At 40.8% G+C, this 22,320-nt stretch overlaps 1 protein-coding gene across 19 annotated transcripts in view; it reads right to left on the reverse strand.

Annotated features, from left to right (window-relative positions):
- Nucleotides 1-22,320, reverse strand: part of CNTN4 (contactin 4) — a 760,740-nt gene that overhangs the window by 32,812 nt on the left and 705,608 nt on the right. For 15 of the 19 annotated variants that reach the window (XM_039547154.1, XM_039547144.1, XM_039547143.1 and 12 more), the window contains 3 exons: nt 7,466-7,641; nt 5,809-5,907; nt 3,047-3,164 (listed from right to left, as the gene is read on the reverse strand). In XM_039547154.1, the coding sequence (XP_039403088.1) occupies nt 3,047-3,164; nt 5,809-5,907; nt 7,466-7,641 (393 nt within the window). Of the gene's footprint in view, nt 1-3,046; nt 3,168-5,808; nt 5,908-7,465; nt 7,642-22,320 lie in introns of all 19 variants that reach the window. The other 4 variants (XM_039547156.1, XM_039547160.1, XM_039547158.1 and 1 more) reach the window with 3 other exon arrangements.

Genomic DNA, 22,320 nt, shown 5'->3' on the forward strand with positions numbered 1-22,320 from the left:
ACTCAATCAATACTACATTTCTCAGTCATGGTCCCAGGACTAACATTCCAAGTTCCACCATAAGGCACTAAAAAATAATTGGATAATAAAATCTGTCTATTAGTCGTATGAGGGAATGTGCAGACTAAAAAGACAGGTGGGGCATGAGTGTATGGATGGTAAAATGAGGTAACCGCATAACAGTGTTTAGCCCACTGGGTTATCTGGAGTCCATGATTATGGTTTTCTGGGAAGATGGGTAAACATCCTCCCCATAAAAAGACAAAAAAGTGGGGGAATGTAGTAAGCTGAGGCCCTGAAACACAAAACCTTGGTATCAGAGGCCCGGTATAAGGCCTGCACTAAAGTAATGGTCAAGACTTGCCTAACATAAAGCAAAGTTAAGCTGTGAGCCAGAGGCAGGCCCTGCTCACAAAAGTTGGCAAGAAGAAGGCTGCTAATTGGACTTAAACACATATCTAAAGGGTATCAAGTACTAATAGGATAAACATGTGCCAGGATGGCACCAGAACAGTCTGGTACAAAAACATTCCACAGAGATAATGAGGAACAGGCTGACCCATCCTAAAAGACAGGGTCAAAAGGATAATATGATGGATAGACTGGTTTGTTTGAACCAACATGTACCAGGAGAGAGGCAGCACCCCAACATGCAGAGGGGTTGTACCTCGATGCGTCAGGTGTGATGTGTAACTTGGAAGCTGAGGACATAAATGACTACTCATAAGGGTCAGTGGCAGAACCAAAAGTGAAGCTCGGGAGCTATGGCTCCTGGTCGCACACCCTAATGTTTTGACAATACATTTATTTGCCTTTGTGGCATGCATAAACCCTTATCAATAAGTTACCTGTTTTCTGTTTCCTCACCCATCCTGACACAGAAAGTTCCCACAGTTTCCCTGGCCCCTTTTTTCCCCTCCACTTATGTTTGAATGATTTCTTTATTTTGGTAAGATCGGTACAAACAGCAACAAAAATGGCACTGCTTTTCAATTGAGGTGGCAGAATGAACAAGAGTGTGCATAGTCGCCATGGGACAACCGTCTTGTCGGAAAAGTTTCAGACTGGTGTTTTTTGTGGTGGCAAGGTCACTATTTCTGATATCATTGTGGTCATTTTCTTGTAAGAATCATGTTCTTGTTGACTGATTACAGAGCTGGTTTACGGGAAGTTACCTAACTCATGTTCTCATCAGCGGACTGTTTTGAAATGTTTATGCAAAAATATTTATCTGAAAGAATAAGGACAAAAAATATGCAACAGCAATGTAACTGTAGTAGCTGAGCTCTCTGGGGTTACGGGGTAGCAGCTTTCCTTATTGGACAGGGAATGTTGAATATAACAACTAATGAGTTTTTGCTCCACACATGCCCTCACAAACAATGATTTGATGATCTGGCACATGCCATTTCATCAACAGCTGTCATCAGCATGTGTTGATAGATTCATGAGGAGAAAACATGAATGTTACAGTCATTCCTCCCATAGGTGTAGCTTTTCTCAACTATTTTGCTAATTAAATAAAGAGAAATTCAGAGTTTAGGAACAAAAGACCTAAATCATTCATTGTGTTCACTGGGCTTTTTAGAATATGTTTTCTTCTAAGAATGGCCTTGACAAATTCCTAGCAGAATTTAATGTTATTTCCTATAAAATGAAGTATGCAATATCACTTACAAACTTCACATACTACTAATTTAAATACTTAGTAGTTTAATTTATTGACATTTAAGTGCCGATCTGAGCATCATCCTCATTAAATGGAGTATACATTCAGAACAACAATGTCTTTTAGCCTACAAGGGAAGGAGTGACAAACAATGATTGTCTTTTTAATGGACAATAATAATTTCCTCTCTGCTAGACTCTGACGGTTTGCCTGTGGTTAAAGAACTTCAGCATTCACCTCCTAAAGTAGTAAACATATTTAAACTCATAAAATAGGATGCTGATTTCAGGAATTCCCATCTATACACAGGGGTACATTTGTGATGGTAGGTTTCTGGCCTAATCTTTTATGTTTTACTATTACAAAACTGCCACGGCTCTTTTCACCTCTAGGTCAACAGTTCGATCCTGACTACTGTTGGTAGTGAAAATTATTACCTCAGGATGGCTGTTCATGAGATGAGGGGTGCAAGATTTAGCCCTTGCTACATAGTTTTCTCTTTTCCCTTTTGGAGTGAAATGAAAGTTTGAGGAATACATTGGGTAGACAGCAATAAAAACTGAAGTCTTCCATTGGCAGATAAGAATGCAAGCTTCTCCTCACACTGCCCAAAATGTACCTGCCTTTACCTTGACCCAGAGGGACATCTTAAGCGGGGTCAGAGTCCAATTTGATCTCAATTCCCATCCCATTCATAACTGCTTTGCTGAGGCAACCTAACAAATGCAACTAGAGCAAGTTGCAGGTCTGGGTTTTGGAACAGTGTCCATTCCTCTGAGGTACTGAGCATCCTCAACTTCTTCTGCAATTGGTAGGAACTGAGATTTCTCAGCACCTGGCATGAACAGAATGGGCATGTTTAGGGACTGGTTTGGTTGAAACTAACAATTATTTTTTCCGACACAGCAACTACACACTGAATACAGGCTATATTCATGATAGTGACCCAGAATGGAGATTTAATACATTCAAATTGAAGGCCACATTTACAGATCATCTAAGCACACTAAGGATTTTATCTCAAAGTTAACCATGATGGTGGTTTTACTAGATCATGATTAATCTGGAGAAACAATGCAGTATTGACAGCAACAAATTTATTGAATTACCATTACAGTATTTCAGTTGCAGAAGTAACAATATACAATCTTGTTTCTGCAAGTTATGAAAGTTTTGTGATGGATATATAAACACACATACAAGGATTTCTGTGTGCAGTGTTTGGAAAATGTACTGTGTGGTATCTTGGAGCTTATTTCTTACAATAATGATAAGGTGTTGGGATTTTAATGAATTTCTCTGAGACCATGTATTGTATTACCGAGAACAGCAGATAGTGCAAAAAGTAGTTTTACAACAGCAACAAAATTCAAATACCTCTTACAATCAGGTCTGCAGTAGCCGATAGCTTGTCCACAGTTGTTTGCACCATGCAGATATATTTCCCAGCATGCTTCAGCTGGATGCTTCTGATCATCAAATCACCAGCTGAATCCTGCTGATAAAGTAGGGAAAAGTGGTTACAATTACTTTTTAATGAGCTCTAAACATCATTACCACATGAAGGACACTGTGACTAATGGATTTATTTTACACCGGCTGATGAAAACATTAGTAATGGAAGCTGTGTGGCCTATTATAAATATGTGAACCTGCCTTGAAGATAAGAGCAGTAGCATTTCTAAATTTATAGTTTCTACAAGGGATGGGGGAGTCGGGTTTGGGTCAGTTAGACAGTTTACCATTAAAATGATGTGACAAAACTTATGTGACGCAGGTTCTCTATGATTCCTTATTTATCTCTCCAGCCGTCCAATTTATAGACTTAATTGGTATTCAGATATCTATGTTCTGCCTACAGTCATTTCATAGGTGAAAACCAGCCTAAATTATGAGGCATCTGCAATAGTTTGACAGCCTTGTCTTACAGCCAGCATTTTGATTGCCCACAATTCACATATTAAAGATCATGAGAACAGCACTCTCTAAGGAAATCTTGCTTCACCTAGAGTGGAACAACACTAATGCATGTCTGATTAACAGTTGAATAGAACTAATTATGTTTATAGGTGTATATGTATCTCAGTATTTCTATACTCTTCACCAGACACAATTCTTTCAGTACATTAGAAATCTCAGTGTAAGATTGTAATTATGGCATCTTCAGTGAAGAATATTAATAAAGTTTGCAATTTTAGTTTTGTAGCCCTATCAAGTGCAATCACTAGAAACAGCTGTCTCTGTTGCTGTGTACCCTAGAGTGCAGATCTTTGAGTGATATGATGCATCTTCAAATTAATTTTGTTCGCCCCCACCCTCAAAATGATAACAAAAGACTCATAAATTGCATTTGCTTTTCCCTGCAGCACTAAATTTCACACCTGACAAATGTAAATGGAGACCATCACTCTGTGTAAAGTCTAGAAAAGGCTCTAACTTTGTGAAATGTCCATGAAAGCCACATGTGAAAACCTTTTTCTCTCCCTCCACTACTTCTAGTGAATACATATTTGGTTTCTTCCATCTTTTCTGCTAGCTACATTGAATGCAAGCAGACAAGGGAAAAGAATGAAATGAAATATTTTTTTCTGTTGCAACTAGGTTAGAGATTAAACCCTCAACAGACCCGCACAAAATGGAGTGGGTACAACTAGATGAAATTGGAAATGTGAAAAATAGCATAGAATTTCCAAATGAAAGCAAACTTTCCATCCATGCTCTGAGTATGTGACAGCTAATGCTTTTGTTTGACACATTGTTTTTTTTAAGCACACATCATATTTTATCTTTTCTACCACAGTTGGGGATATAAGCATGTAATATGATCAGATACATGGACTTTGTCTGTGTATGAAATACTGCACTGTACCTTCACCCAACCCAGTTTTCAAACTTTTTATTTAAATGAAACACAAGTGAACCTAAACCTTATATTTTCAGTGAACTGCAAGGGATTTTAGTCCTGTGGGCCCAAGTGACCTCAAAAGAAGTCACACATAACAACTCAACCTGTGGTCTACCGCTTTGAAAATTTAATGGGTCAAAACTTTTCATCTGTGTTATCAATTTTTTTCAATCAGAATAATAACATCCAAAAGTTTGGTTGGTTGTGGGGAGAGACTCATGGATCTGTTATTCCTATTTTCAACCTCCTTTATAATGACTTAATCCAGAGCTGTCCCTTGCATATGGCCAATCGGGGTGACTGCTCCAGGCCTCATGCTTTGGGGAACCCTGTGGGCCGTTGTAATTGGCCATTGCGGTCAGTCCCGGAAGTGATGGTTCAGTCCCGAAAGTGACGAATTCGTCACTTCTGCCTCAGGCCCCGCACTTCCCTAGAGATGGCCCTGACTTAATCACACACATTTTATAGCATCCAATGTGTAAGACTCCCAGAGATGGTTGGTATTACAAAAAAGTGTGAAAATTAAAAACAATTACAGGTGAAAACACATTAAACCAGCGAGTGTATTATTCATATTTCAAACTACTGACAATAGTGCCTTGGATTGCCTCAAGTGACTGTTAAGAACTTAGATGTTAAGGTGCATTGGATGACTCAGGGGCTTTTTTTTCACCTCTAGGTCAACAGTTCGATCCTGACTACTGTTGGTAGTGAAAGTTATTACCTCAGGATGGCTGTTCATGAGTCCATCTGTAATGAGATCTCATTCTTATTGGATGTGGTTTCACATTACTAAATCCCCTTTCAAATGAGATACCTATGTCAATAATCTCAGTAGAGAGGCCAAGTACTGATGTGATTAATGAAATAGATTCTATTCCCGATTTGCTCCCTTGTCTTCTTTTCAAAGACATCTCTAGGACTTTGTACTGAAGTAGTATGGCATTTTTCTTTCCCACAGGCCCCATGAGGAAACCTGCTTGTGAACACTGCAGGAACACCAAAAGCACCATGAGATTGTCATCTTCATACAGAGGACCTTGATTGCAAAGGTATATTTAAGGCCTTAGACTTTGAGAAATGACTGCAACTTAGTGGCTTTGACAATTGGTATATTCACTGCAGCTGGGATCTTCAGAAGGGCCCATCCATAAACAGCACTCAACTTCCACTGAATTTCTGTGAGATTTGGATGCATTAATTCCTTTAGGTTCCTTTGAAAATACCAACCTACATCTATTAAGTCAAATCTCAAACATACTGTCACAGACAAGGTACCACGCAGAAAGATTTGCTGCCTCATGGTGCTCTTCCTGCTGCCATGCAGTGAATCCTTGAAGAGAAAAGACAATATGACCCATTAATACTATAAAAAATGGCCAAATCTTGATCCCATTCAACTAAATGCAAAAATTCCCATTGATTTCAATGGGACCAGGAATGGGCCCAACATCTTTTGTTTTAAAAACAAAAGAAAACGATAAGGTTGAGGCATGGAGGTCTTTTCAGTGAGTTTAATGGCCACAAAGGGTACTAGATTCACAGCCGTGGAGACCTCTACTGACAGACAGAAGAGGTTTGGCACAGGTAGCAGTCGGGCAAACTTCCCCACACTGTCACACCAATTTACCATGCCTCATTCAGCAGATGGGAGAGGGTGGTTCATGCCTCATGTCCATCTAGCTCGTAGACTCTCCATGGAGGCTGCTAGCAAAAGTGTTAATTAGTGCTGAATTTGGCAGTTGTTTTCTGATGTGCTCCAAACAACTCTAGAAGAACGTGGACACATTTCACACAGGCTGCTAGGCAGTGATCAGACAGTAACAACTTTGGGAGCTGCTGCATTTGAACTAGTGACCTAGAGGTGAAAGGTGTGGGGTCGCTAGTTAAGTGAATTTGAAATGAAATAATGTAACTCGCAAGGCAGAGGGAATTTTTATGGATGCTTTCCTAATCCAATAATAATAGTCTATTCTGTAATGAGCGATTTTACATTTTGAATGTGACCAAAATGGTTACAACCCTTGTCAAACCTGCTCTTTTACTCCATACAGTATTTTCATGGGCACCATCTTTCCAACCTATGAGTAGCATATTCTTTGGTCATTGAAAATATTTGCATTATCTGGTGCCACAGTTTAGATTTCAGATAAACAAAAAAGTATTAAGTGGCGTTAATACCAGCCAGCCACATCACACAGACAGAAAAATCAGATGGTAAAACATTGAAAGAAAACCTGATCCCAGAGGCAACACTGTCCATAATACTATGCAGATTATGTAGTTTGCGGGAAGGGGGGGGGAATACTTATTTTGAAGATGTAAAGTGAGTACACATTGATTTATGAGGGCATAGAAACATGCTGACAAAATGACAAAGACTAATCAAACAGGTTACAGAGCTCCAGAAAAGCATGTTCCCCAAATTCCTTCCATTTTTAAAGTGAATACAGAATTTAACAATTACATTCAATTTATATTTTGCTGCTTCAGCAAGGAGGAGAACATTACGGAATGTATCCATCCTGGGGCAGATTAAGAAATCTGTTCTACGCAAAGGGAATTGCCAATGTATTGTAGGTCTCTTTAGCATTAGTGGGATTTATTGGCATAAAATATGTTCCCCACGAATCCACAGAAAAATAGACCTTGAGAAATCTCATTCATATTGGGCTATATGAATTACTACAGAACTAGGATACAGTACCTATTTAATGCTTTGCTTAGTAGTCAGTAAAACACAAGATAAAGTTCTCACTATTAGCAGGGGTATACTTTCTCTTTCTCTTTAAATCTGGTTCTGGGTAGACAGTCCTTTTCTCAGTTATCTGCAGTCATTTCTGTGTCTCAGTATAACATGTGAATGGCTTTTGGGGGTTGTTAATACTTACCCCTCCAACTCTTTCAAAGTGATCCCCGTCTTTCTCAAAGTCTATCAGGTGTCCATTAAATGACCAAGTAAACATAATATCTAGCGAGTGATCATGAGATACCTGGCAAGGCAGGACAATACTTTCTCCAACAGTGACATCCGTGCTGGAAGGTGGCACCACAACCCGTGTTGGATCTGTAAATAACAAACAGAGAACACACAAGAGAAGAATGAATCCCTTCTCCTTTAGAAATACATAGATTTCAAGAATTGATTACAACACTAGGCGGCTTGTTGCAACCTCTTTACTGGTGGGTGAACTTTTAAAAGGTTAAGAGGTTCAATTAAGACAAGAACTTAAGAGTTAGGAGGATGCTTAAAGGAACAATTGAACTATTAAGTTTGTAAAACTGGGCGGGGAATTTTGTAAAAACAGGCCCTTGAGTCCTCTGTTTTCAGCTGAGTTGAAAATACCACCTGCAAATCTTTCAGCCTGGAAGTGTAAGGAGAGGTGTATGAAAATAAAATGGTAATGGCCAGATGTGGAGAGGGGGTGGGGAGAAGGGAAATCAAATTTGAAAGGTCTGGTTCCAATGTAGGGAAGGGGCCAAAGATTAGAGAATATTTTATCAGAACCTGTCTATCCTCCCCTTGTCAGTTTATCACCCTCTTTTTATCTGGGAATACATGCTGCAAGGTTTATCAGCCAATGTATTGGTTCACTAGTGTTATCAAAAAATGTTGTGGGTATTCTGCAAACTGAGCACTACCTCGATACCATTCCTTCATGGACTAATGTGCACTTCTTATCTGAATCATACAGAATGCTAAAGCAGCAGCAATCAAAGTGAAGCAAGAACATACTAAAATCAAACTAAAGACAGTCAGAACCTCCCTTATCCGCAGGGGCGGCTCCAGCACGCCAAGCGCGTGCTTGGGGCGGCATGCCATGGGGGCAGGGCCGCCCAGAGGATTCTGGGGGCCTGGGGTCTTCGGCGGCGAGGGGCCCTTCCGTTCCGGGACCCGCCGCCGAAGTGCCCTGAAGACCCGCGGCGGCCCCCGCCGCCAGTCCCAAAGCGGGACCCGCCGCCGAAGTGCAGCTCGGTCTTTGGCGGTAATTCGGCGGCAGGGGGTCCTCGCCGCGGGTCTTCGGGGCACTTCGCTGGCGGGTCCTGGAACGGAAGGGCCCCCCGCCGCCGAATTACTGCCGAAGACCGAGCTGAACTTCGGTGGCGGGTCCCGCTTCGGCGGTAATTCACCGGCAGGGGGTCCTTCCGCCCCGGAGCGGAAGGACCCCCCGCCGGCGAAGACCGGGAGCGGAAGAAGCTCCTGGGCCTGGCCCTTCAAGAGTTTTCTGGGCCCCCTGGAGCAAGTGAAGGACCCCGCTCCAGGGGCCCCGAAAAACTCTCGTGGGGGCCCCTGTGGGGCCCGGGGCAAATTGCCCCTCTTGCCCCCCCCTCTGGGCGACCCTGCACGGGGGGCACTCTGCCGGTCGCCAGGAGGGCGGCAGCCAGGGCTCCGGTGGACCTCCCACAGGCGTACCTGCCGAGGGTCCGCTGGTCCCACGGTTCGGTGGAGCCGCGGGACCAGCGGACCCTCCTCAGGCACGCCTGCGGGAGGTCCACCGGAGCCGCGGGACCGGCGACCAGCAGAGCGCCCCCCTGCGGCATGCCGCCGTGCTTGGGGCGGCGAAATGTCTAGAGCCGCCCCTGCTTATCAGTGGCTTTTATCGCAGACTGTGTTTGTTTGGTACACCTGTTTACCATCTTCCCAATTCTGATGCTCTTAAGTCCGTTCCTTTTGGGTGAAATTCTGTTTTGAAGAGGGCCCACACGAGGCCTACGCACCACATTCCTCTTAAATGGGAGATTTTAAGTGATGCATAAGCCTTATGCTGGCTCCCTGCACAAGGATGAATTTTACCATTATTAAAATTTCTAAGCTTATATTGTAGCTCTCAACAGATACTTTCTCTCAACCACCTCTCTCCTCCCCCACCCACCCCTTGATTTACATGCCTTTGAAGCCAAAAGAATTATTTCATTTCTAAAATAGCAGTGACCCTTCCTCCCAAACAGCTCTTTATGAAGAATTTCTCATTCTGTCTTGAGATATCAGATGTTTCAATACTTAGACAGCAGGATCCTAGTGACATTCCCAGAGATACAACAAAGCAAATATTCCACCATATACCTGACTGACGAAGACTAATTCATTAATTTAATGATATTAAGGAGTATTTCTCATGATGGCATTGACACAAACGTTATGCATAAACACTGCTGAACATTTTACAACTTGTTAAAAGACAAGGCCAAGGGACAAGGCCCTAAATGTACAAAAGGAGTTATGCACCTGTCTATTTTAGGCATCCAAGTCCCAGTTTTGGGGACCACTAGGATGCATAAAACGTCCATTGAAACCCTGTAGGCGCCTAAACTCACTTGGCACCTAAGTTTTTGCTTCTGTCTCTGAGCATGCACACTGCTGCCTTACTGTGGGCGTCTGGGTGCTCATCTCCTGCCTACGCCCCAAAGTGATTCACAAGCTGGGGAAGATAGGCATCTGGCCACCTAACTCACCTGAGGAGCCCAATTTGGCAGGGTTTAAGAGCACAGTAGCTTGGCAGATTGCGGAGATAACTGGGTTGGCCTCCCACAGGAGGCTGATAAAATTATCGTGTAGGTATCTCCTACATGATGTATCTAATCTAAAGGTAAATGTTTAAAATCTGAGCATTTAGGGCTTGATTCAAACTCCACTGAAGTCAAGAGAAAGAGTCCCACTGACTTTGTTAGGGTTTGGATCATGCTTTCAAACCATATGGACTTTAGAATGAAGCTGGACTGTTGTTGGTTCACTAACTACATAAATACAAGGAATAGAAGATTTGGGTAATACAGATTTCCATAATGTATAGCAGGAAAATTAGCAGAACAGGTAAGGAAATACAGTATGGCAGGGCCGGCTCCAGGCACCAGCGAAGGAAGCAGGTGCTTGGGGCGGCCAATGGAAAGGGGCGGCAAGTCTGGGTCTTCAGCGGCAATTTGGCAGCGGGTCCCTCAGTCCCTCTCTTCCTCTTTGAGCTGCTGCCGAAGTGCTGCCGATCAGCTTTATCTTTTGGTTTTTTCGCTTCGCCGCTTGCGGTGACAAAAAATCTGGAGCCGGCCCTGCAGTATTGTACCTCCCAACTCAGGTACAGTATTACCATAAGTAGGCCTACAACATCTGTACTGACTATTGTGTTTCATTATAAATGTTATATTTTAGCTAGAGGTTCAGAGTCTAAAAGATTGAGTACATTGGTTTCCACCCCCAACCCCTGGAATAGATTAAGACACACTTGATTAAGACAAGTTACTCTTAAACCAGTCCAGCATGTTACCCTAAGGTTTGTACCAGTGAGGGTTTCACTGGTGTTGCTACACTCATGTAAAATTCCCTGTGGGCCTGATCCTGTGAAGTAAAGTTAATGGAAATTGAGGGCACTTAGCATTTCAAAGGAAATCTTAATTTACCATTTCTGTCCACTCATTCCCCGAATAATTTCAAAGCATAATAATAAAAAACTCACCTATCAAAGGCTTTAGATGTCCTAACACATCATTAATGCTACCATAAAATCCTAGCAGGATTACAGTAATTATTTGGACAGGAACTCCCTCAGCCCTCTCCAAAAACCCTATAAAATGTTTAAGTGTGTGATCCTGAGAAGAAATGAGTGTCTCCTACAAGTTTATGAGCAGAGTTGGGCAAATTTTTTTGCACTAACCATTTTCCTTAGGTTAAAAACTACTGATTTGGTGACACCAAGATATTTCTTGAATTTATGTTGATTTAGCTCAATTTTTTTTATTTTGGAAAAAAGTCAATAAAATTTTCCAAATATGTTGAAATGGCCAGTTTCTACATTTTCAAGATAAAATGTTTAGATTTTTCAGTTCAGATTTTTTTCCCAAATTTCCAGTAATTTTATTTAAAAAGAATCAAAAGGTTTAAAATGCTCAAAATCAAAATAAAATGTTTTTTTTTCAAAACAAAATATTTCAGTGGATCTGAAATGATTTTTTTTTTTACTTTTTGGAATTGCTAACAAACTGAAAAATCCCTCCCCACCCCCCCCCCCCACAGCTTTTGTCCTGATCACCTTCAGCTTCCACTAGAGTCCTATAATTTATCTTGCAGGATTGTGCCCTAAACAAATATTAGTGGCTAGTTTTTGCTGAGTCTAGTCTGTACTTCCCTGTGACATCGTGCAAAAATGTAAGAGGTCATCACTACAAAAGGGAAGGGAAGGGCATGGACTGGTTGCTGAAACACACACACAGACACAGAGACACACACCACACACACATACACACACACACGCTTTCAGAGATGCTAAGCATAATCCCCGAGGAAATTGATAGGAGCTACAGGTGCCCTTGCCTCAGGTTCCTAATCCCTTAGTGTTGAGAAGCACAGTGATGTTATATTTTAACATACTGTTTTTCACTGAATGGCTGATACAGCCTGATGACAAATGACACCTGAGTGGAATACAGGCAAGACTTTGACCCTAGTCATATTTAGCATGAATGTGAGCCCTCTGTGATGCAATTTACAAATCACTCTGGGGAGGAGAATGCTTACCAATCTGTTTTCAAGGACTGGAAAAGTAAGAAAAAGTTCTATTTAATAGTTCTAGCTGCAGCAGCAAATGAAAAGTGTTATGCACAAGCCAGCTGAGGACAGTCAAGTGGACGAACCTTGGCAATATGAGGCCAAATGGTAATCAAAGTTATTTGCATTGTTAAAATCCATAGTTTGAAGCACCATAGTTTGAAGAGAGTGCTTCAATGACACCAAACTTGTTCTGGTTCGCCTCCATATTTCAAAGTTAGCTACAAAAAGGATCTTTATGAGCTAGTCAAAATTTGCCAGGAAATAACTATTTATTATTCATTCTCTATTGCTCTTAGTTACTATGCAAGAAAGACGAACGAACCATTCACCTATATACTACAGCAGAGCTGGGTTTGCTCTTCCACCATGATGTTCTCCTAAATACAGATTATTTTCCTCAGCTATCTTTGTTAAGTAACCTTTACACAGAGGAAGACTTCCAAGGGCAGCTAATTGTTTTTAAAAAATGGTCAAACAAAGGGTTTTTTTATTTGCGACTCAAGTGAACATTTGGTTTTGGAAGCCCTCTTGTGCACTTTGGCTTCAAAAATAAGAGCAATCAAAATTGTTTAATGGGAGTTCTGAGAAAGTTCAGCTAGAATTACTGCCTGGACACTATTGGAAATACAGCCGCAAATTAAATTGAAAAAGGTAATTATAGAATCAAGGAAATGTAGGGATGGAAGGGACCTCAAGAGGTCATCTAGTCCAGCCCCCTGTGCTGCGGCAAGAACAAGTAAACCTAGATTACCCCTGACAGGTATTTCTTTAACCTGTTCTTAAAAACCTGAAAGGATGGGGATTCCGTAACTGCCCTTGGAAGATTAAATATCCTTATAGTTCAAAAGTCTTTCCTAATATCCAACCTAAATTTCCTTTGCTGCAAACTAAGCCAATTACTATCTGTAACCAGTTACTATCTGTACTATCTACTACCAGTGCTATCTTCCGTTCCTCTAGAGGTTTTTATCTTCTTCAAACACCAAATGGGTAAAAAAAGAAAATCCACTTTCCAGTTTTGAAAAGGAACTAACGACAGATTAAGAAAATGAGCAATTGAGTGAAATAGCATGTTTTGTATGCATATATGTAAGCATATAATGTAGATTAATATACGTATGGCCAAATGCAGCCCTGGCGTACAATGAAAGAGTTCAATTCCCATTGCCAAGGGATGGCTTTCAACCATAATTAATAGAAAGGCTTTCCTAGATAAGTATTGAGAGGACAGGCAGTAAATGATGAGATTTACAGTTTGATCTGACTCATTGCTACAAACACTGTCGATGAGTAGTTAACACTCTTGCCTGTAGGTGTCACTGAAAGCTCAGTAGAATAAGAAAGCTGCCCTCAAGTCAGCAATTTTCAGGACCAAAGGTTTAGTGCTTATCATGTAAAGGAAACTTCATTTTCTTATTTTACATACAATTTTTCTTTGCATGCCAACAATATCTGACAGATCATGTACTGGCTGAGTTTCCAGTGTGTTTTGATTAAAGCTTAGGTCATTTGAGAAGAGAATATGCTTACAGGGCCAAATCCTCAGCTACTGTAAATCAGCATTATTCCTTTGATTTCAGTGCCACTATGCCAATTAACACCAGCTAAGGATCTGGCCCATAATACATACAAAAGAACGCTCAGAGAGAATTCAAGCTTTCCTGACTTATCTTTTGATCTGCATTGTTTCTCTTTATTTTACTGTTGATGGCAGGCTACCAGAATCTGCTGTATTTCTGATTAGTTTAGTTTAGTTTGCTTATGTTGCACTATATTTTTAGCAAGAGTATTCCTGTTAACCTTCAAAGTGAGAAGATGTGGGAAGCATTTGTCATCAGTGGGCCTGCTGTAACTGTTGCTTTTGTCACTTGCATTCTACCAGAAGAAAATCTTCTCTGGCTGTTTGCACTATTTGGTTTTCATGTCTCATTTCGGGAAGTTGCAACACATTTTATAGTTACAAACCGCCTAGCTGTATGTATCACCGATACTGTCTGAGGGGAACAAATTATCCAATTTGAAAAGAAACCAGCTTGCCCTGATTTTTTTTTTATTGATTCTGTGTCCATTAGGAGGGACTGTTTGTTTAGAATAAACAGCTCCGCATTGCCATATTTGCTTGTTGTAGATCACGCAGTGCTGTGTTGTGTCATGTTGATCTAGAGTACATGACACAGTGGGACACAATCTGCTGTGGGACACAATAAGCAACATAAATAAATCAGAGGCAGACAGTCAGAGACAGATGCATTTTTTTAAAGTCGGTGCCCGATGTGAAAGTGTCAGCTTCTGAACGAAACGAGTGAGCAAAAACAGAGTAATGAACGACACCACAGTGGATAATAGTTTATCCCTAGTGACCAAAAAGACTTCAAATGAATTGGTGATTTCTAACTAGAGCTAGGCTGGTTTGCTGATCCCCTGCATTGCACCGCCACACAGGATCCCATTTCAAGTGTGTTCATTTCCAACCTGGCAATGTTGTGTGCTCAGGGACGGGAATGCTATAATGTTAATAATTGTAGTGCCTTTCATTCAAAGACATCAAAGTACGTAGCAAACAAAGGATGAAGCCTCCTAAGTCCTGAATGAGGTGGGGGGAAAGAGTATTTTAAACCCCAGAAGGCTGAATACTGTTTACAACATGCTCAGGACTTGAGACGAACAAAAGGAGTTGTGATTCAGTGGGAGCTGAGCATCTCAAATGATTGGTCCCAAAGAGACATAAGGCCAATGTTTTCATATGTGGGTCTCTAAAGTTAGGGATCGAAATATGTATTTAGTCATCTAAACAAGTGACCTGATTTTCAAAGGTACTGGGCTGAAAAAGGCAAGCCCTGTGATATAGACACTGGACTGGGACCCGTGAGCTGGGGGTTCAGTTCCTGGCTTTGTTACAAACTCTCTGCAACACCTTGGACAAATCAGTTTCTCTGTGCCTCAATTCCACATCTGTAAAATGGGGATAATAGCACTTTCCCTTCCCCCACCCTTGTCTATTTAGATTATAAACTCTTCAGAGTGGGGACTCTCTCCTCTGTATGTGGGGTGCATTGTACAAATGTCCCCCATCTTGATTGGAGTCCCTATGCACTACTATAGTACAAATAAAAATCACCATAACAATGGGCACCTACCATTTCCATTAATTTAGCACCTCTGAGCACCAGACAGCTTATTTAGGTGCCTAAATACATATGTAAGTGCTTAGCTTCAAGTCCCTATGTTTACATTTTTTGCCAAACTGACTCTCTCAGGGTTATACCAGTCACTGGAAGTGCTCAACAGAAAAACAACCCAGGAGCCTTGGCTCCCCGTCCTATATTGTAATCACTAGATCAGGGGTTCTCAAACTTCATTGTACTGCGACCCCCTTTGGATAACAAAAATTACTGCACGACCCCAGGAGCGGGGACTGAAGCCTGAGCCCACCCGAGCCCCACTGTCCTGGGCGGGGGTGGGCAAAGCCGAAGCCCAACAGCTTAATCCCAAGGAAGGGGGCCTATAACCTGAGCCCCGCCACCCAGGACTGAAGCCCTTGGGCTTTGCCCTGGGAGGTGGGGCTTGGGCTTCAGCCCTAGATGCTGGGGCTCAGGCTTCGGCTTCAGCCCCGGGCCCCAGCAAGTCTTAACCAGACCTGGCAACCCCATTAAAACAGGATCACCCGACCCACAGTTTGAGAACCGCTGCACTAGCTCTCATGCTCTCATCATAAAGCCCCATTGGACTGATGTAAAGAATGGCATGGACAGGGTTCATAAGGCACCGGGTCTCGCTCTGCTCTCCACTATTATTAACATCTCCAGAAGATTAGCATTATGCTTCTCATTGTATAAGCATATTGGAAGACCCAGACCCAGATCCCCAAAGAGCTTCATAGAGTCAGAGTTTAAGACCAGAAAGGACCACGAGATCATCTAGCCTGACCTTCTGCATATCACATGCCATCAACACCACCCAGCATCCACACGCTAAACCCACCACTCAAACTTACAGCGAAGTACTATAGCCGTCAGAAGACTAGACTATTATCACAGAATGTAGGGCCAGAAAAGACCTTGACAGGTCATCAAGTCCAGCCTCCTGCACTGAGGCAGGACCAAGTATACCTAGACCATCCCTGACAGGTGTTTGTCTAAGCTGTTCTTTAAGACCGGCAGTGTGGGGGATTCCACAGCTTTCCCTGGAAGCCTATTGCTGTGCTTAATTACCCGTATAGTTAGACAGCTTGTATTTTGCCTCTGAACACTCTTCAGTTTATACGTTTCTTAGAGTGGACTGGACACTGTACTCCAGCTGAGACCTCACCAGTGCCAAACAGAGTGGGACGGTTACCGCCCATGTTTTACATACATAAGAATAGAAGCTAGCTCATGGAGGGAGAACAAACCTGGTCTGGCTCTTTACCTGGAAGATAGAAAGTGAGTCTTTGCTCAGGTAACTCATGGAGTTTTCTTCAAGCTCCTGGGTACCATTTGGTACCCACATATTAGCAACTGACTTGGAGGCAATGCCTGAGTTAGAGAGCCTGAGTAGCTCTAGCAAAGAATGGCCGAAGTGGCTGCGGGAGAAAGCAATGAAGAGGATTTTATTCTGAGTTGGAAGGGAGAGTGCTGTATAGGCCAAGGCCATTTCAGCACACAATGTGCTGACTTCCTATACCATGTATTGTCATTGGAGCATGCCAGGGTGTCTGTTAGATGTTTAATGAAAGCCAATGTCAAGACAAGGTAGTTTCAGGTTCAAGCATGAATGCTCAAGTGCAGGAGTTTATGTTCAATTACCAGATGCTTTAAACAAGCAGTAAGACAAAGGAAAGCAATGCCGAGCACAAAGGATCAAGTCCAATACTATTGAAAATGGACAGAATGTTGCCTTTGCTGTTGATGTACAGTAATCAGATAAGACACAACAGGGTTAGGTAAAAGGTTCAGTAAAGTTTTAACATCCTTTGTGTGGGTCTGGGGATTTATGCAGTAGCTACATATTTGAGGCCAGCCATTCTATGGCTTCAGGTATTTAACAATGTTAGGAACACCTCTCCCCCTTCTCCCGTGGAAGAATAATAGACCACAGTTTTTACTAAATTCCATCAAAAGCATTAAGTTATCACTTTTGATTGTGCATTCATGGTTGAGTCTGGAGAAAATTACTTTGATTAACAATATTGAAAGGCCAGTTCAATAAATTACATTGATTCATTTTTGTGTCTGATTTCATAGGCCTCACTTGACCCTGATGTGCATACCCATAGCAAAAGCAGATACAGGGCTATATTTTTTCTATTGCCTCCATTCCACATCTATTTTTGTAGATACAAACAATTGTGCCTGCAGTTGTGGATATGGAATGATTTTCAAGTGCAAATAAAAGCCCCACCCATTTAACTACCTGATTTTCTGATGCAAACATCAGAATTAACTTTCAAAGTTGATTTTTTGCTTAGGCACTCATACAACTTTACAAGGATTTAGATGTAAATTCATTTTTAAAAGATAAATTATAACCCCAGAATTTTGGGGATGATTTTTGAAATATTTTTGTTTGATTTATTTATTTTTGCCATAAGTAGCTGTTCAAAGATCTCCATTACTTAGTTTCAATTGACAAGGACCAGTGATTAGACGGATATAGCCGAAACTGCTCCCAGGCATTTCATTTTGCCTTGGATGTGTCTTACTTTGGAAATCCATTATGAAGGGAGATAATAGGCAGCATACCAAAGCAGTATGCCCTAGATTTTGCCCTGCATTGTAGAGCATTATGTTGGTTTCAAGTAAGACTGAGTCTTATCTTCCTTTGTGTAAACTGCAGAATTTTAAAGCGTTCCTTGCACGTGTATCTCACCTGAGTGAGCAGATGTTTGCACCTTCAAATTTAGGTCATTCTGGTGTTGTTGAAATTTTGCTTGCTGACTTTTGGCTTCAATATCAGGGGTTAAGAAGCTAGGTTGTCTTGTAAGGGTAACAAAACACCAGTAAGATAAGAGATGATCTCACCATTTTCCAGGAATATTTTAATGGCATAATATTGGTACTAAACCACACTTGGTGCCTGATTGTAAGTTTAACAGGAAACCTTACAAGGAGAGGGTGTGTGTGTGATTTCAAAACATATTTTCAAGGTTTGTTCTAGGCAAAAAAGAAGTCAGAATTTTTCAAAAAGGACAAGAGAATTACAAAGCTGCAACAACTTGTGTACACCTCCACCTAAGTTCTAGACTGTAGAATAAAGCAGGAAAAGAGTGAAAATGAAAATATTTGGAGTCAGTGGTGATCTATTTTATGAGTGATGTTTATGGTCATTCTTGGTTTGTGACTAAATTATTGCATTATGTAAATAATTCAGTGGCCTTTTCCCTTGCCATGCTAGGGCTGACTTTAATTCTCTGGGAAAGGGTTATTTGGGTGTCTGCCAGCGTTTTGATATAAATTAGCTAGGATATAAATTAAATAACCTCTTCTTCTGTTTCTATAGACAATAATGTGATGGAACCAGAAGTACTTGCAGTTGTAGTTTGGTCAAGAAGCAGGATGCTGGTGACAAAAGGGCATATTGACAAACAAGGAGAGAGATTAAGCAGATGGGGGACCATATGAAGTGGTTGGAAAAGCCCCCAGAAGCAGGCTGATAACAGTCAGCACCGTGACAGCAAAGAGAGAGTAAAAAGACACACAGATTTGTTTTTTTAAGCATGCATAAGTAGGTGACATTTTTGCCTGTGCAGACAGTGAAGATTGAATGCCACACTGTTGTTTTTGAGCAGGCAGAAATAAAACGTGGGTTATCATGCAAATATGCTCATCAACAGTCTTGGTGTAATCATTAAATTTGTCAAACTTTTAAAGAAAATAATGACTGCCTTAAAAGTGGCAATGTGAGCTAGCAGATACAGATTAAACTGAAGTGTTAAAAGCCTAAGGCATCCATGTAACACAGGCAGAATATCTACCTATCCAGGTAAACGGGACCAGAGTAATGACCCAATGAAAACACAATAAAAAAGTAAATTCCAGTGACTGAACCAAATTCACCCACTTACAACGATGAGGTGACACGTAAACTTATGCTGTCATTTATGTTACCTCTGAATTTGGCCTTAAAAATCTATAATCATCATCCAGTTCCCTAGCATATGCCTGCATCCCACAAAGACATAACAAAATGCAAATTCTCAACAGCGAGGATAATTAACCATTGGAACGGTTTAGCAAGGGATGTGGTATGTGCTCCATTATTTGGAGTCTTTAAATCAAGACTGGATGACTTTCTACAATAGAATGTTCTAGCTCAACCAAGAATGATTGGTCATAATGCAGGTCTCTTAACGGGTGACATTTTATAGCCTGTGTTATGTATGAGTCAGACTAGATGGTCATAATGGTCTCTTCTAGCCTGACAATCTATGAAAGACCTTGCAGGACAAGACAGTGACTAGAGATAATACAAATCAACAGTAGCATTTAAATCACTCTGCTTTTGATATGTGATCAAAGACCGGAAATCACCTACAGGAATACACTAAATATTCAGACAAGCAGCATCCCCCCCTCCTTTTTTTTAATTTGCTAATGCAACATTTATACAAGAACTGCCAATTGACAAAGTCAAAAGCATCTGAAGCTTGGTGACTATCAAACTTCTGAGACCTCTTAACACTCTAGACATCATCAGACACCGTGAAAAATGCTGAAGACAGGATAATGTGACCCTGAACTGAGAAGATTAATAACCGGTGAATAGCTAAACTAACATGTGATAGTTTGCTATGCTAATTTCTACAGCTATCCTAATGGATTGTTTGAATAGTTTATGGGGCATGGGCAAAATTCATTTTAGTAAGGAATGGGGAAAGGTCAGAGCAAAGGTGAACGGATAAACAAAATCTTCTGTTTTACAATATCACAGCATCCACCTGCATTGCTTTCACTTATATGCTGTCAATCTTACAGGAAGGCAACAGCACAGAATGGTCCACATATCATAAATGAGACTCAGGATTGCTCTTTTCATACACCAGTATATGTTTCCATGTTTTTTGTACAATGAACCATTGTACATGTGTGCTCTCAAGCAAAGGAACTGATTTGTAAGGCATGATCCATATAAGAAAATGTATAGCATTTGACTGTTATTGATTATTTTCTGCAGTAGTATGATATTGCCAGATATAGAATAAAATGTCTCATGACAAGTCAATGGGACTTAATCTCCTAAGTGTCTGAGTCACTTTTCAAAATAGGACTTAAGTGCTTTTGAAAAGTTAACCCATAGTGTTACTATATACTCCTGCCATGCTTTTCTGTAATAAGGGATGTCAGTGATTTATAGCTCTGTATATAATTGGGAGTGAGGCTTGGAGGGGGAGAAATGTGGTCTTTCCTGAAGGAGCAAAGGTCCTGATTCAGCAGTTCATCCCCGATTCAGCAATTAAGCACATGCTTAAATGCTTTCCTGAGTGGGGGTCTGCATGATTTCAATCCTGGCAACTTAACATGTTTAGTCTTTGCTACGTTAGAACCACATTTTATAAAAAGAGAGATTATATACTTTCTAGATGTATGTTACAGTGTCTCCTGAGCCATTTTCTGTTAGGATCATCCATTTCATTTTAACATGGGCAATTTTTCTATTTAAGTAAAACGTGAGCAAAATACTGTTCCATTGCTTTTCCTACTATGCTGTCCATCTGTTCACTTTTAAGAGGGGCGGTTTCCTTCTTAGCTCCATTCATACCTGAACAGCAGTTTTGGTACAACTTATTAATGCATTTCTTAACACGACATTGGAAAAAAGCTTCCCAGAGATTGAAAACTGTCTAAATATGATGTAAGAGTCTCCCTCCCAGAATTAACACCTCCCATCTCCCAGAAAAGACCAGGCAGTCAATTAGCAGACAAGCATTTCTGCATACTGAAATACACACTCTTTGTGTGGCTGAATAGTAAATGAAGGTTAATTTAAATCTGAAAACACATTAAGAATAGAATTGCATCAAAGGATACCGGGGAGGGATGCACCATTATAACACCATGAAGACAAAAATAAATGAAAATATATCTGGTCCAGAGAGAGAGCACAAAGGGTGTTTCTTAAGTAAGAACAGGGAACAATACTTCATTTTAACCTCCATTTTATCCTGTGCAATGCTATCTTATTAAATCAAGCTCTCTCCATACAAATGTGACAAAGAGAATCCTATGTAATGGGGTCTGGAAATGACAATGAAACCTGTCACTCAGAGAAATTTTTACTTGCTCTTTTGTAGCAGTCAGCATTGGTGCCTGATTACGCTAGGAAAACAAAGCATACATTTTGCTATACATGTATCGCTTTGTATTTTGCACTAAAATAGAAGGCACTTCACTTCAGAAGTACCGTATATGAAATTGGTATATTTGACAAATGATTGTACCATTTGTGACAGACTTTATAGATAAACTAGTGAATTCAAGGTGTCACCTTTTGTGGGCTATTGATTAATACTAGCTGATATCCATCTTTGCAAGTATGGAGTAATCTACTGTCATTACAAAAAATGATGGCCATCTTACAAGGAAGGTTAATCAGATACAGGAGCAATCATATCTGGTCTTTGATAAATTACAAGTCACTCAAGGATCAATCATCAGTTCCCCTTGCAACGAGCCATTGTTACTGCACAAATGTGATGACATGCAATGTGTTCTACTATCACATGCCCAGCATTCAAAAGAATTTTGCCACTTTGAACAATGTAGCCTGCTGAGATTGTTGATTTGTGGTGTTTTAAAATATGTTTAGAATGATAATGATTGTAAATACAGAGAAATGCTGGCTTAAATTTTCAAGGGGCTACAGGCGAGCAATAAAAAATAACTAATATGCATGCACTCAAACACATCAGCTATAAGGTGATTAATATAGTTTGTGCATTTGTATAGAGCTGTATGTATTCTTACATTTCTCTATATGCCCATCACACCACCATATTTATCTCTGCTCTGCTACCTCCATACCCAGGATGTAGGCCAAGAAGTTATTCTAAAGCTCAGGATTTAGTGAACATGCAACAGTAAGATCAAAATAAACCATTTTTAAAGCCTAATATCTCCGGGGTCACCAAAGCTAAAGAATACCATTAGACATCAATGGAAAACCGGGATTTCCAATGAACGTTAGCATTAGTTTCTAATCCCTAGTATCATGGATGTCATACCATGAATTGGT

This window comes from Mauremys reevesii, linkage group 7 (assembly GCF_016161935.1).
Source record: "Mauremys reevesii isolate NIE-2019 linkage group 7, ASM1616193v1, whole genome shotgun sequence".
Classification (NCBI taxonomy): Eukaryota; Metazoa; Chordata; order Testudines; family Geoemydidae; genus Mauremys; species Mauremys reevesii.